The sequence below is a fragment of the Vigna umbellata genome, chromosome 5, assembly GCF_029865625.1.
Source record: "Vigna umbellata cultivar VRB3 chromosome 5, Vumbellata_1.0, whole genome shotgun sequence".
Lineage (NCBI taxonomy): Eukaryota > Viridiplantae > Streptophyta > Magnoliopsida > Fabales > Fabaceae > Vigna > Vigna umbellata.
The window spans coordinates 57682803-57697930 of NC_142169.1; the positions used below are offsets into that span (position 1 = coordinate 57682803).

At 34.1% G+C, this 15128-nt stretch overlaps 1 protein-coding gene and 1 long non-coding RNA gene across 2 annotated transcripts; one reads left to right on the forward strand and one right to left on the reverse strand.

Moving 5' to 3' along the window:
- The first annotated feature begins 741 nt into the window (after positions 1-741).
- On the forward strand, positions 742-6694 carry LOC148198712 (uncharacterized). The gene is made up of 2 exons (XR_015779961.1): positions 742-1197; positions 6393-6694. It is a non-coding gene; the product is annotated as an uncharacterized LOC148198712 (long non-coding RNA).
- Positions 6695-9317: 2623 nt separating this feature from the next.
- Positions 9318-11999, reverse strand: LOC124822054 (CBL-interacting serine/threonine-protein kinase 11-like). The gene is made up of 2 exons (XM_047294015.2): positions 11071-11999; positions 9318-10304 (listed from the first exon to the last, which is right to left on the reverse strand). Exons 1-2 carry the CDS (start codon positions 11645-11647, stop codon positions 9538-9540), a joined length of 1344 nt encoding a protein of 447 aa, XP_047149971.1. The 5' UTR covers positions 11648-11999; the 3' UTR covers positions 9318-9537.
- Positions 12000-15128: the final 3129 nt, after the last annotated feature.

The window sequence follows — 15128 nt, forward strand, 5'->3', positions numbered from 1 at the left end:
AATTTTAATAATTATTTAATTTAATATTTTAATATAATTTAATATATTTGAATATATTAAATATTTTATTTAATATAATTTTACTTTTTTGTTTTTATTTTTATTTTAATTATTTTATTTTTATATTTTTAATATAACTATTATTATAATATAAATCATATTTTAATAATTATTAAAATATAAAATTATATTAAATAATATTTAAATTTTAAATTTAATTATTATTACGATGGTGTAAAGTATTTTTTTAAAAAAAAGAAAATAAAAATATATTTATTAAAATTAAAATAAAATTTTTTATAAAATTAAAGATACAAGATAAAATGTCAGAAAATTAAAAATAAAATTTTGGAAGTGAAAAAGAGATCATGGAGCCGTAGAATAAAACACTTTTCCTTCCCCTTTGCTCTTTTTTAGGCAAACAGACACATCTTTCTTCTCTTCTTCGTTGGACTTTTTTTCCTCCATTATAAAATCATAAACTAATATAATAAATTAAACATTTCTAAATAATCTAATAAACTTAAAAATAATTTAAATAATTACAAAAATGCATTTTTTATATCATAAAACTTAAACATTTAAAATGTATTTTTTATATTAACAAAATTAAATAATTACAAAAAATTAAGTTAACATAAATGCTGGTTTTATTTAATTTATTATAAATCAAACTTGTTAAATATTGTTAATTATAATGTTAAGATGATAAATGAGTAATAAGAGTGATACTTAATTACATTAGGCTGGTACTATATTAATACTTTGCAAAAAGAAAGAAGCAATAAGACCAGACATTAAGATTTTTATAAGGCCACCTTCTCTGTCAACAAAACTGCGATCTCTTCATGCTAGCGGTGGGGGAAATGGAGACACCCAGCAGAATTTGATTTTCATGGAGAGGATTGGGAGTGGGTACTTACAGTAATGATGAGGGCATGTACCTTTATAAAATTCTTATCCATGCAGATGGAACTAAAGAGAAACCAGTGGCCCAGCAGGAAAACAGAGGCCCACAGCTTGAGGCCCAGCAACGTGAGACAAAAGTCTCACTGGAAGTCTTCGACAGTCAGAGAAGCGTTGGTGAGCCAGATGCGAAAAGAGGAGAGAAATGGGATCTCCATGTTCCTCCGGCAGGAGCACCGCGACGGTGGTGGATCGGAAAAAGGACGACGGTGGGACCGACTCGCGACGGAGGTAAGCTCCTTAAACTGAATAGAGATAAGGGAAAAAGAGAAAAAACGTATGTGCATGAATATATGTGTTGTTTGTTTACAGAGGCTGGAAACCTTTATATATGGTTCCAGTAAGACAGCAAAAACAGCCAAACTAACTAACTAACAGAAAATAGCAAAACCCCCAAATTAGAAAACCTAGAAACCGAAAATATTGTTCACAGGAACAGTAAACCAGAAACAGTAACACCGGATACATTCAATAGCCTCCCCTCAAGCTGGATGATGGATATTCATCATTCCAAGCTTGGGAATAGTAGATTTGAACCTAGTCCAGTGAGGAAACTTAGTAATTATATCTGCAAGTTGCCCTTCTGATCGAATGGGAAGCAGATGTAGGAGCTTAGCTTGTATTTTCTCACGAACAACGTGACAATCCAACTCTATGTGCTTGGTTCGCTCATGATAGCTTTGATTGTGAGCAATATGCCTTGCTGAGTTGTTATCACAATAAAGGACAGCAGTAGTTGTTGGCTCAATGTGTAAATCTTGAAGAAGATAGTGTAACCACTGCATCTCACACACTGTAGCTGCAAGAGCCCTGTATTCAGCCTCCGTGGAAGACCTTGACACCGCACTCTGTTTCTTTGACCTCCACGAGATAAGAGAGTTGCCTAAGAAAATGCAGTATCCAGTAGTAGACCTTCTTGTATTAGGACATGTGGCCCAATCTGAATCACTGAAGCCCTTTATCTGAGGATTAGAATCAGCAGCAAAGAAAAGTCCTTCAGCTGGACTTGATTTGACATACCTAAGTACATGTTGTAAGGCCTGATAGTGGTGCTTAGTTGGTTCCTGCATGAACTGACTTAAGAGATTGACAGTGAAACATAAATCAGGCCTAGTGTTAGTAAGATAGAATAATTTTCCTATTAATTTCCTATAATCACTAGGATTCTCCATATAATCCTCCTTTTTGTACAGACTGCTAGTATTGCTCAAATAGGGTGTGAAACTAGGTTTACTCCCTAGCATTCCTGTTTCTTCTAGGATATCCAAGGCATATTTCCTTTGGCACAAGTGTATCCCTTTCTTCGATCTAGCCACTTCAAACCCAAGAAAATACTTGAGTTCTCCTAAATCCTTGATCTGAAATTGATTATCCAAAAGGGTTTTCATGAGATTAATTTCTTTCATTGAATTCCCTGTCAAGACAATGTCATCAACATATATAAGTAAGGCTGTGAAATCCGAAGGGGTTCTTTTAACAAACAGGGAATGGTCAGATTTAGATTGGGTATATCCTGAAGAAATAAGAAAAGATGAAAGCTTGTCAAACCACTGTCTGCTAGCTTGTCTCAGCCCATATAAGGATTTGGTTAGTTTACACACCAGTCCTTTATCATCAACATTTAATCCTGGAGGAAGATCCATATAAACATCTTCATTCAAATCTCCATGAAGGAAGGCATTGTCCACATCAAGTTGATGTAGGAACCAGCCTTTAGAGGCTGCAAGAGCCAACAAAAGTCTAACAGAAGTGAGTTTAGCAACTGGGGAAAAAGTATCCAAAAAATCTATTCCCTCTTGTTGAGTGCCTTTGGCTACCAATCTGGCTTTATATCTCTCAACCGTACCATCAGCCTTATGTTTCACCTTATAGACCCATCTGCATCCGATAGATCTCTTTCCTGGAGGAAGTTGGGTCAAATACCAGGTTTTATTCATCTGTAGAGCATGTATTTCCTTCCTCATAGCATCAACCCATTCAGGGCTATTTCTAGCTTCTTCATAGGAATTGGGCTCTTTATTCACAGTTATGGCAAGAGTGTATTTCAAATGCTTATCTGAAAGAGATTTATAAGACAAAAATTTTTTAATGGGATAGGGAGTAATCAAACCATTTTTGGCACACAGTTGAGTGGATGGAGAGTGATCACTTTGTTGTATGTAATCTTTTAAGTATTCTGGAGTCCTTCTCATTCTGCTGGATTTTCTCTGTGCATTTCCAAGTTCTTGATCTATAGGATTGTCATTCTCGGTGGCAGCTTCCTCTTCAGTAAATCTCTCATTCTCAGTAGAACCTTGTTCATGGCTGTAAGTAATGTCATCAAGAAAAAATATGTCTCTTTTATCTTTATCATGATTACTGCTTCCTGCTTGTTTGTCTTTATATGGGAAAATATTTTCATAGAAGATAACATTCCCATTTATGAATATTTCTCTACTATTAATGTCAAGAACTATATATCCTTTTATCCCACTCTTGTATCCTAGAAAAATACCCTTTCTAGCTCTAGGATCAAGCTTACTTCTGTTACTTTCTAAGGTAGAGGCAAAACATAGACAACCAAAAATCTTTAAGTCAAGATAGGTGGGTGATTTACCGTGTAAGAGTTCATAAGGGGTTTTGTCTTTAATGATAGGAGAGGGAAGTCTATTGATCAGATAAACAGCTTGGGATAGAGCATAGGACCAATATATGTGAGGGATATTAGATTGGAAGTTCAAGCTGCGGGTTACATTCAATATATGTTGGTGTTTCCTTTCCACAACAGAATTTTGTTGTGGAGTCTCAACACAACTTCTTTGATGTTCAATTCCATATGAATTATAGACACTAGAGCAATTAAATTCAGGTCCATTATCGGTTCTTATTACTTTAATAGCCTTATTATGTTGTGTCTTAACCTTAGCAATAAAGCTCTGCAACAGTTCTCTAGTTTGGCCCTTATTATGCATAAGAAAAATCCAAGTATGCCTACTGTAGTCATCAACAACAGTTAAAAAATACCTATGACCATGTACAGAGGGGGTAGATATGGGACCCCAAATATCACAGTGAATCATGTCAAAACAGTCATCAGATAAAGAAGTGCTTTTAGAAAAAGGCAATTTATGCTGTTTGGCAAAGTGACAGATATCACAAGCGTCATTATCACTAACAGTTTGAATATAAGGGAAAACTTTACACATCTTATCAAGAGTTTTATGTCCAGGATGACCAAGTCTAAAATGCCAAATATTTACATTGTCATGTTCATACGAAAAGGCAAAACTAGGAGCTAAATTCCTTCCAAAAGATTGTAAATGATAGAGTCCCTTGCACACACTAGCATATCCAATCATCCTCAATGTTGAGTTGTCCTGAATTTCACACATCTTAGAAGAGAAAGTCAGTGTACAATTTATATCCCTAGTGAGGCTTTGAACAGATATGAGATTAAAGGTGAATTCTGGTATATATAAAACGTTAAAAATCACAAATTCTTTAGAGAAATGTATGGTTCCAGCATAATGAGCAGTGACAGTAGAACTATTGGGTAATTTCACTGATATAGGACTGATTTTATAGAAAGTTGTAAACTGGTTTTTATCATGGGTCACATGATCTGTTGCCCCTGTGTCTATGATCCATGAAAATGTACCTGGTGCATTCTCTGTGTTGTCTTTCTGGATTTGACTGATGCTGTGAGATGGTGTGTCAACTTTCTCCAGCATTTGCAGTATCTTTTGCATCTGTTCATGAGTGAAAGAATTTTGAGTGACATTTTGCTGACTTGTCTGCACTTCAGTAGATGTAGAACATACATTAGCTGCCCCCCATTCACTCTGTCCAGTGTTGTTTTCATTACTGTTGTCATTCCTTTTGTACCAAGGTGGGTATCCATGCTTGGAATAACACTCATCAATGGTGTGGTTCATCTTATGACAGTAGGAACACTGTTTTCCGTAGTTGGGGTTTCTCCCTCTCCCTCTTCCTTGATTTCTGGGAGGATTTCCACATCCATAAGTCTTCCAACCTTGATTGTTCTTCCATTGATTTTGCTTTTCATTGGCACTTGCAAGAACCTTGTTGTCATTCTGATTAGAATCATTTTTCCCTTGTCTTTCTTGCTGTATGATGAGGGAAAATACACGATTAATGTTGGGTAGAGGCTCCATAAGCAATATCTGGGTTTTAACAGTATCATAGCATTCATTTAGGCCCTTTAGGAAACATATGACATGCTCCATGTCCCTGTATTTCTGTGATGCTTTGGACAGATCACATTTGCATGGAATTTTGCAACTGCAAATGGGAATAGGTCTTAGAAATTCAAGTTCTTCCCACAAGATTTTCAAATCTGTAAAATACTGGGTCACACTCCTTTCACCTTGCTTGATGGAGTGAATTTCTTGGAGTAAATCTGAGAATTTGAAGTGATCTCCTTTAGAAAATCTTTCCTTCAATTCTTCCCACAGTTCTTGTGCATTCTCTACGTATATCACACTCTCAGCTATTTGGGGTGAGAGGGTTTTGATGATCCAAGATAGCACCATCATGTTGTTTCTTTCCCAAGAATCAAACAAACTGTCACTTCTTTCGGGTCTTGTGATGCCACCATCTATGAATTTTAGTTTGTTCTTGGATAAGAGAGCCCTTCTCATGTTTCTACTCCAAGAAGTATAGTTGGTTTCATTCAAGACCTGAGATATGAGGGAGGTGCCTGGGTTCTCCCCTGGGTGTAAGTAGTAGGGACTGACTGGGTTATTGGTCTGGTCCAGTTTTTCCATATTTAGCAAGAAAAAAAACAAATCAAAGAACCAAAGAAAGATCAAGAAGAAGAAGGATGTGCAGCGGAATCAGTGGTAGAACAGGTCCAAGACCTGCTCTGGTACCATAAAGAGAAACCAGTGGCCCAGCAGGAAAACAGAGGCCCACAACTTGAGGCCCAGCAACGTGAGACAAAAGTCTCACTGGAAGTCTTCGACAGTCAGAGAAGCGTTGGTGAGCCAGATGCGAAAAGAGGAGAGAAATGGGATCTCCATGTTCCTCCAGCAGGAGCACCACGACGGTGGTGGATCGGAAAAAGGACGACGGTGGGACCGACTCGCGACGGAGGTAAGCTCCTTAAACTGAATAGAGATAAGGGAAAAAGAGAGAAAACGTATGTGCATGAATATATGTGTTGTTTGTTTACAGAGGCTGGAAACCTTTATATATGATTCCAGTAAGACAGCAAAAACAGCCAAACTAACTAACTAACAGAAAATAGCAAAACCCCCAAATTAGAAAACCTAGAAACCGAAAATACTGTTCACAGGAACAGTAAACCAGAAACAGTAACACCGGATACATTCAATAGGAACTAACCTCCATTTTGCAGTCTTGAATTTTCCAACTGTAGTTCAGATCATTGAATCTAACGCAATGTTGTTCATTCTCTACTACAGTTATTGGCACCCATTGAGGGTATATTGCACATCGAAGGAGATCTTAGAGGAAGTTTAGCAAAACTAGAATGTGATGTGCAAGTAAGACTACTTGAGGAAATGAAAGAGAATGGTTTGCGGGCATCACAAGGGCTTTGATTAGATCTCTGAAGGCTCGAATTTCACAGTGTATCGGATAACCGATTACTTTTTGCACTTTCTGAGTTTCTTCTTGTACCTTCGTTTGGCCATGGAAATGTCTAACATTGTGAGAGTTGGAAATACATTTTCTATTATATAATTCATACTACACGTTTTTATAATACATGTACACGTTTTTAAATTATGTAACCCAAAAGGATATTTCAAATTAAATAATCTAAAATACATTTATAATTTTAATATAAAAATGCATTTTAAAATGTGTATTCAAAATATATTTTTGGATTTTCAGATTACATAATTAGAGACTATATTTTAAACTATGAGATTTAAAATATGTGTTTTCATATTAGAATTATATATATTCATAATATATTTTTAAATTTTTAAATTTTTAAATTATATCATGTAGAATAATTTTTATAAAGTTTGAAAATATATTCTAAACTCTAAAATCTATAATATGTTTATACACTATGTAATGTAAAATTCAGAATTTTAACTTGCAGAAATCATAATAGCTTTTCGAATTACACACTTTGTTCAACCAAGGTAGATTCAACTTTTTCAACACCCTTATAGATTACCTTTATAAATGTAAGAAAAAAAAAGTTGTTTTATCCTGTATTCCAATCTATTCATCCTACATCTTTAAACTTTTTTTAAATTTCTAAATTGTTTTTATGATGCAAAAATCTCTATATGTTCTTCATCATATTTCAAAATTCGATGAAATTATTTTTTTCATCGGATTTTGAAATTCGATGAAGGATTTTCCAATGCTTCATCAAATTTTGAAATTCGATGAAGAAAAATGTAAAGTTATTTTTCGAAATTAAAGGTGTAGGATTAAATCATTGGAGGTGTAGGGTGAAACAGCCAAAAAATAAAGGTTGTATTTTCTCTTAAATTATGGGCTTTCATTTTGATTTTGGACCATTCTCAATATTTTACCCATTTAATTTAAAGTGACAAAATAGGGAGTGTTTCTCCGTGCACCTCCACATTCCAAAAATAACCTCAGAATTATGTTTTTCTTCAACAAATTTCAAAATCTGTTAAAAGATTTTTTTCTTCAGCAGATTTCAAAATTCGTTGAAAAAAAAATCTCTCAACAGGTTTTGAAATAAAAAGAAAATGAGGTGTAAGATGTTTTGAAATGCAAGGGATAGTTTTGAAATTTTAAAAAGATGTGGAGGTGTAGGAAGAAATGTGAAAAGACGCAGGAAAAAATAGTCCAAAATAGGTTGAGTTTGATGGGTCACCTACGAGTCCAACTATAATAAAATGGACTAGATTAGATTTTTAAACTTGTTATCCTAAAATAGTGTGGTCAACATGAGGTTGTTTCTTCCTGCACTTCCAAACATTTCATCATACTCTTCCAATTTTCAAAAATAGCTTCAAAGGTTATATTTTTTCAACGAATTTTGAAGGGTTTCGAAATGTGTTGAATAATTTTTCCTTCAACAAATTTTAAAATTCATTAAAGTCTTGAAAAATCTTTCAACAAATTTCTAAATCTATAAAAGAAAAATTATTTTAATAAAATTTGAAATTCGTTAAAATACAAAAAATTAAATGCAAAACTTTTTGAATTAAAAAAATATTAAAATTTTAAAAAAAAAATTGAAAGTACAAGGAAAAATGGTTGAAAATAGAGAAAAAAAAAACCTTAAATTATAGGTGAGAAGAAGTAACCTAACCTACTAATCCGTAAATAGTTAAACCTAAGATTGTGTTCTCCCATTCTTCATCTTTAAGGCTTTGTTCGCATGAATAGATTTTACTCTTCATAAAGCTGGAAGTTGAAAACTGGCCAAACAAAATTACAGAGAAAACAAAATGAAAAATTGCGAAAAAAATTTAACTTTTCAACCTAATGAAAATTTTGTCATGTGAGCTGTGACTTGGCTCTGCTTGAATTTAGCGGGTTAAAACAGGACGAACTGACGGTTTTGTCATCTTTGATTTACTTTCAACTTTTTCATATCTTAATTTTTTTTCTCTATTTTTCCTTATTATTATAAAGTTATAATATATATATATATATATTCAAATATTTTTGTAGAAATTAAAAACAACAAATATTGTTTTTGTAATTCTTATATGAGTGTTTGAAAACAGGAAACATGTTAAAAACATATCAGTTTGCAATTAAAGAGTGAAAATAGAAAATAAAACACAAATAGTGACGGAGTCGTAATGCTTTTCGATGGATACTACAAAAATTATTTAGGGTATCCTCTAACAATTAACCAATACTTTATTTTGATTCATAGTCTATTGTTGGTTTACATAATGCATGTGTGATGATGTAAAGTAAATTATTTAAATTTGAGTTTAAATGTGAAAAACAAACTTGCATAATTCTGTATAAGAAACTATTATTTAGTAAAAAGAAATTAAAACCAAGAGTATGTATAAATGACTTCATAAAAATTATTAATTTTCAAAAGATGATATTGAACCTATAATATAAAGTATTTTAATATGTGAAAAACAGTTTTTTTATTGTAAAATTTTGTGAAATAATTTAATCAATTAAACAGGAGATCCCATGTAAGTTCTAGAAGTATGGATGGGAATAAAAGTGGCCACTAAGTTGCAATAACAAAAATCATAAACCAAACAAAACTATGTGAGGTAAAGAGGAAACATAGTTGTTACAATGTCAAACAACAAAGTTCAAACAAATTATCGTGGACAATGCTTTTTCATCACTTAAATTCAATTCCATATACCCTTAAAATAAGGAGCTAATTGGAGTCCCTTCCACTAAAATAAATTAAAAAATAGTTCACTCCTTTTTTATTCATTAATAATAACAATGATAATATACAAAACAGAAAAAAAAATACTTAATCACTACCTGTTAAGATGGCTAGTTGCACCTTCCAACTCCATCTTCTCTAACACAATAATGTTGTCTTTTTTTTCTTCACTTTTGTACATTTTCATTTTCTTTTTTTAATTTTTTTAACCCACCAATTCCATTTTTTTTTCAGTCACCGGCAACCTGCTGCGACTCAGGTTGTTGTAGTTCTTGATTTTGCTGTTCATCTATTTGTTCTTCATCTTCGCTGTTATACGACGTCGTCGCACCTCCAAGCAACAAAGGCTTCAACTTCTCCTCCCAAACGCTTTTAAACGTCACGCCGTCGCCGCACCTCTTCCGGGCTTCCACAACCGTCAGCTCCGCCGTCAGCCGGTAAACCTCCACCTCAAACCCGAACCTTCCATTGAACTCTTCTAACTCCACCCCGCACTCCTTCTTCCACCGCACGGTCATATCCGCCGCCGCCCCCACCTCCTCCGCCATCTCCAGAACCTTTTCCGGCGACTCCTGCGTAACCAACCGGTCACCCTCGCCGGCGTCCCCGAACAGCCCCGACAAATCCAAACCGGCAGAGAAACTTATAATGTCAAAAGCGTTCAAATTCATTATCCTCTCGTCTTTCGGCCCGTACCCGATACCCGACCCAGACACGTAATCCTCCTCGTGAAATTTGATCTCTTTGTACCCTTTTTTGAACCACGGGTCACGGAGCATGCCGTCCACCGTAATCCTCGTTTCCGGGTTGGTGTCCAGCAGCTTCGCCAAAAAGCGCCGGAGCTCCGGGGACATCCACCGCGGGCACCGGAACTCTCCCTTGTAAATCTTCTTATACATTACCATCAAGTTCGGATCGTTAAACGGTAAGTAACCCGCTGAGAGAACGAACAAAACGACCCCGCATGACCAAACATCAATCTTGGCACCATCGTAACCTGAAAAAATGTGATTTTGAACAAACACTTTTAGAACTACGAAAATAAAAATAATAAATGAAGAGAAAAAATAAAAATTTAAAATAATTCTGTGTAAATCCATGTTGCAAAAATACCCATGATATAATTTTGTTGATTTTTGACAATAGAGAATTTTGTTGACCATTTGAGGTTGTATATTTTTTCTATTTATTATGATTATAAAATACTTTGAAGATGAAATTGGGGTTGTAGTAGCAAGATTGGAACATCTAAGAGATTTGTAAAACGCTACAAATGATGTAAAATTTTAAAAATCGTGGTCATTGCAATAAACTACTACTGTGACTATAATTCAAAATGTTGGTAGAAAACGTTAAATAATATTGTGGCCAACATTGTGAAAGTGGTTTTTGGTTAGTAAACAAATAAACCTTAATTAAGTGGTTACAATTGCTTAAATCCTTAATACAAATTGAAAGAAAAAGAAAAAAAGCTTGTGATCTGAAATTCTTGGAAAAGAACTTTTTAACTAGAAAGTCTTTGATACAAATCTCTGAAATAAAAAGTTGTATAAAATTTAGTGACAACTTATCAATAATATAATATAATATATGATATAACTATTAAAGCAAACATTTAAAAAATATTAATAATTCAAAACACACATTAATATCGTGAAAGGACTAGTTTTCAAAACTACGCGGGGAAGAATCAAGAAATCATCACAAAAACTTAATTTGTTTATTTTGAAGGAGTTGTTTATATAAATTTTTATGCATGTAACCTTTTTTGCTTAAAATCTCGGGTGCCACGTAGGCAGGGGTTCCGCAAAGCGTGTGGAGCAACCCGTCGGGTCGGATCTGGTCCCTGACGGCACTCAACCCGAAATCGGTGACCCGTAAATCGCCGTTCTCATCGAGGAGGAGGTTCTCGGGCTTGAGGTCGCGGTGGAAGACACCGCGCGAGTGGCAGTAGCCGACGGCGGAGATGAGCTGGTGGAAGTACTTCCGGCTGAGATCCTCCGAGAAGCGACCCTTCGAGATCTTCCCGAAGAGCTCTCCGCCGCGGACGAAGTCCATGATGAAGAAAATTTTGTTTTTGGTAGCGAGAACCTCGTGGAGGCGCACGATGTTGGGGTGGTGGAGCCTGCTCATGATAGTGATTTCACGCTTCACGTTTCCGGCGAGACCCGTTCCGTGTATCTTCTTCTTGTTGATGATTTTCACGGCCACGCTCTGTCCCGTCTGCACGTTGCGCGCATAGTGCACCTTCGCGAAGGCGCCGCACCCGATAACGCGCCCGAGCTCGTACTTTCCGAACAAGGCAGTGTCCTCCATCGCCACCTGCTCGATCTCCGGCATGGTTGCGCCGGCGGTGCAGCACCAGAGATCGAACCCTAGCTCTGAACGACGGGGGAAACCACTGGAAGAAAAATTGAAGGACGCGTTACCCGATCAGAGGGACGAATTGAAATGGGTCAATCGCAGAATTCGATTTTCGTGGGTAAATGCAAATGGGGCGATTTTGGGGGAAATATGATAAGGATTTTCAGTTTTTTGATTGTGGGTTAGGAGGAGTTCCGAGAAGACAGAGGATTGTAAGGTGTTGTGGGACACACGTGCTTCAACACAGTGTAATGTAATTTTGACACGTGTCCCAACCACTGCCCAGCGGGTGTAATGTGCTGAGTTATTGTTAGCCGTTGGATTTTGTATTTTGAAAAATAAAAAAGGAATAAAATAATATGCTTTCTACGTACTTTTTCATCTTTTCAATTTAGAATTTACCATTGTACTTCATTTTATTGTTGCATGTTGCAGTGATATAATAAGATTAACTAACAGTTAAAATTGACCATCTCAGTTTGCATGATTTATTATACACATTTTTTTTTCAAAATAATGTGGTCAATAATCTTGAGAGTCAAATAAATTCTAAGGTTTGAATGTGCAGGTAGGTCAATAATGCAAATGGAACCTGAAATTTTCCAAACCACAAAATGGAGTTCCAAAAACATTGCCGCCAAATGGTAAATTGAAAAACGTGTTTGCTTGAAAGATAATAATGTAGTAACAGTTACTGAAAAATATAGCGCCAGCGGCTTTCACAATACATTATTAATTTGGATTTCTATTAAAAAAAGTTTTATTATTAAAAATTTAGAAGCTATACAGTGATATATCTTGAATTAAATCATGTCGCATACGACTAATAAAGAATATTAGAACACAACTATCAACAAATAGATAAAAATACATATGTTCTATACTTAAACAAATATATTGAACATGATATTGCAAGAATGTAAGGGAATAGTGTCGGCCAACTGTGGACACTTTCTGAAGTCGCGTGAAGCGTAGGGTAGGTCGACGTATAAAAAATAAAATAATTGTAGAGGAAGCGTGGACTAGCAGATGCTAAGATAAATAAAAAGAAAAAATTAGAGAAAGTGTGAGCTATAGTTGTTGTTAATAACATATACCATACACGACCAATTTGATTGTTTTTAATAACTCACATTTCCTCTGCTTAAATTATATACATAATATTTATATATAATTATTCAACATCTCATTTAATCCATTCAGAATTCATTACAATTACAATCAACATATAATTTAATTATATTCATGTTTCATTGAATCATAGTTAAAGTATCAAAATTATAATATATATAAGTTTATAAAAGCTAGGTAGTTATAGATAGTGTTAGCTCAACCCGTCTATCATGGTTTTGAGTTGAGTTGAGTTTGAAAAAAAAAATCCAACTTATCTGAGTTGAACTCGTGACGAGTCAAGTTCGTTCACCAGCTTACCTAATTTAATTTAATTATTTATTATTTTGTATTTCAATATTATTAGTTAACACTTTTTTTATTATGTTGTAGATGAGAATAAAGAAAAATAAATTTTCAGAGAAGAAAATATTATGGATTTATCTATTCAAGATTCTAATATTATAAATGGATAAGTGACACAAAAATGATCAATTGTAGAAACTTATTTGTTCACTTTTTGTGTTTGTTTTTTAATTACATTTGAATTGTATGATATTTTTTTATTTTAAATTGTCTTTGAAGTTTAACATTATTTTAGACTGAAATTTATTTAGATTTGAAAATTGTAATTTTTTTTATTTGAAAAAATGTAATTAAGTAAATCAGTAAGTCAACTAGTTATTTCCACAACCTGTGGTAGACTAGGTCTATGATGGATCGTACTGAATTATTCATTTTCACAACACTAATCATGGATATAACATTAAAATATGAATAATTACAAATCATAATTTGATTATAATTTTTACCATACAAATAAGCCTACTAATTAAAATTGAAACTGAAATAGAAGTTGAAGTCATAGTAATACATAGTCACACAATATTAGAAGAAGCCAACTGAAGCTACATTTGTAAAATGAAAACTAACATGTAAGACATAAATATGTAAAACTTAAAAACAATGTACACCCTATAATTAAACAACACACTTTGAAGAAGAGGCTGTACAAAAATTAAACAACGACAAAGGTGTAACATAGATTAAATACTAAAATTAATACAATAATAAATATACTTCTAAGTATTGATTAAATTAAAAACACTTATAAATTAAAAACACTTATAAAAATACAATAATATTTTACCGTGTATTTATTATATAGTCTAATTGAATAAAGTTATATTATCAACAAAATCAGAATACTTTGAATCATTAGCATTTTTCTAAGTGGTTTATTTTGAACAATTAAAATAATCACTTCAAATGTTTTTAATCTTAAATTTATGTGTTTTCATTTTTCTTAAGATGGAAAAGAATTATGCTTACAAAAAATATAAGTCAGTTTCTTAAAGTAAGCAAATAATAAATAGGTAATTAATGAAAAACATAATCAATTAATCTAGTAAAATATATTATTTATAATAATTTAAAGATTTTTTTATTTGGATAGATTTGGGTCTGGTGACCTAAATACTTGTTGTCTCCTGAATTATTATAGTTATTTATAGACCATGATAACTAAACGTTTTATATAATGTTATATTAATCAAATAAAAATAAATTAAATACATATTAATTCAATGGCCTGACATTTATTTGTCTAAAAACGAGACTTATGTATGATCTATAAATTTTATCATCAATAGATTGAATACTCACTAGGAAAAAAAAAAAACTTTTTAACGTGCTATATCCCGGTTTTACTGAAACCGAAGCGTATAAAAGTGCGGTGATATTTTTGTAGTTTTAGAGACCGAGGCATAAAGTGGTACCAGCACGTACTTAAATCACGTGATAGAAGCTAACATAATTTTTGAATAAGGTCTACTGCTTTGGGTATCAGTAGAACCGAAGCAGAAAAATTTTCCAGCATCTGTTACGCACCAACCGAGACATATGACGTGTATGTTTTCAAATTTTAATTATTTTCTAACACTTTAGGCATCGGGTATGCTTGAAACGGAGGCAGTATGCCTCTATTACCTCAGGTAAATCTGTAACCGAGGTAGTATAGCGTTTTATAACCTCATAGATCTCTTTGCTTTCACGGTACCCTTCTCATTGTTCCTCTTCTTCTCTCTCGCTCAAATCTCCTTCTCAATGTTCCTCTTCTTTTTTCTCGCTCAAATCTCTTTGCCTTCACTGTTCTCCAATCACCCTAAAATAGCCACCACTCCGCTGCTCCGCCTCTCCGTCGCCACCACTCTGTCGTTGTTCTCGCGCAAGATTCAGCCTCACATTGCCTCCCGCTGCGTCGTCTCCTGCTTCTCGCGCAACCGCTTCGTTGCCTCGCCGTCACGCTCCCTCCTCATCGTTGCCGACGTGCTGCCTCGACGCCATT

Bases quoted from the DNA above. Each gene is read 5' to 3' on its own strand.
- LOC124822054 (XM_047294015.2), bottom strand. From the start codon at position 11,647: ATGCCGGAGATCGAGCAGGTGGCGATGGAGGACACTGCCTTGTTCGGA. The intron at 10,305-11,070 runs GTTACATGCATA...ACATTTTTTCAG, and splicing joins CGAGATTTTAAGCAAAAAAG to GTTACGATGGTGCCAAGATT.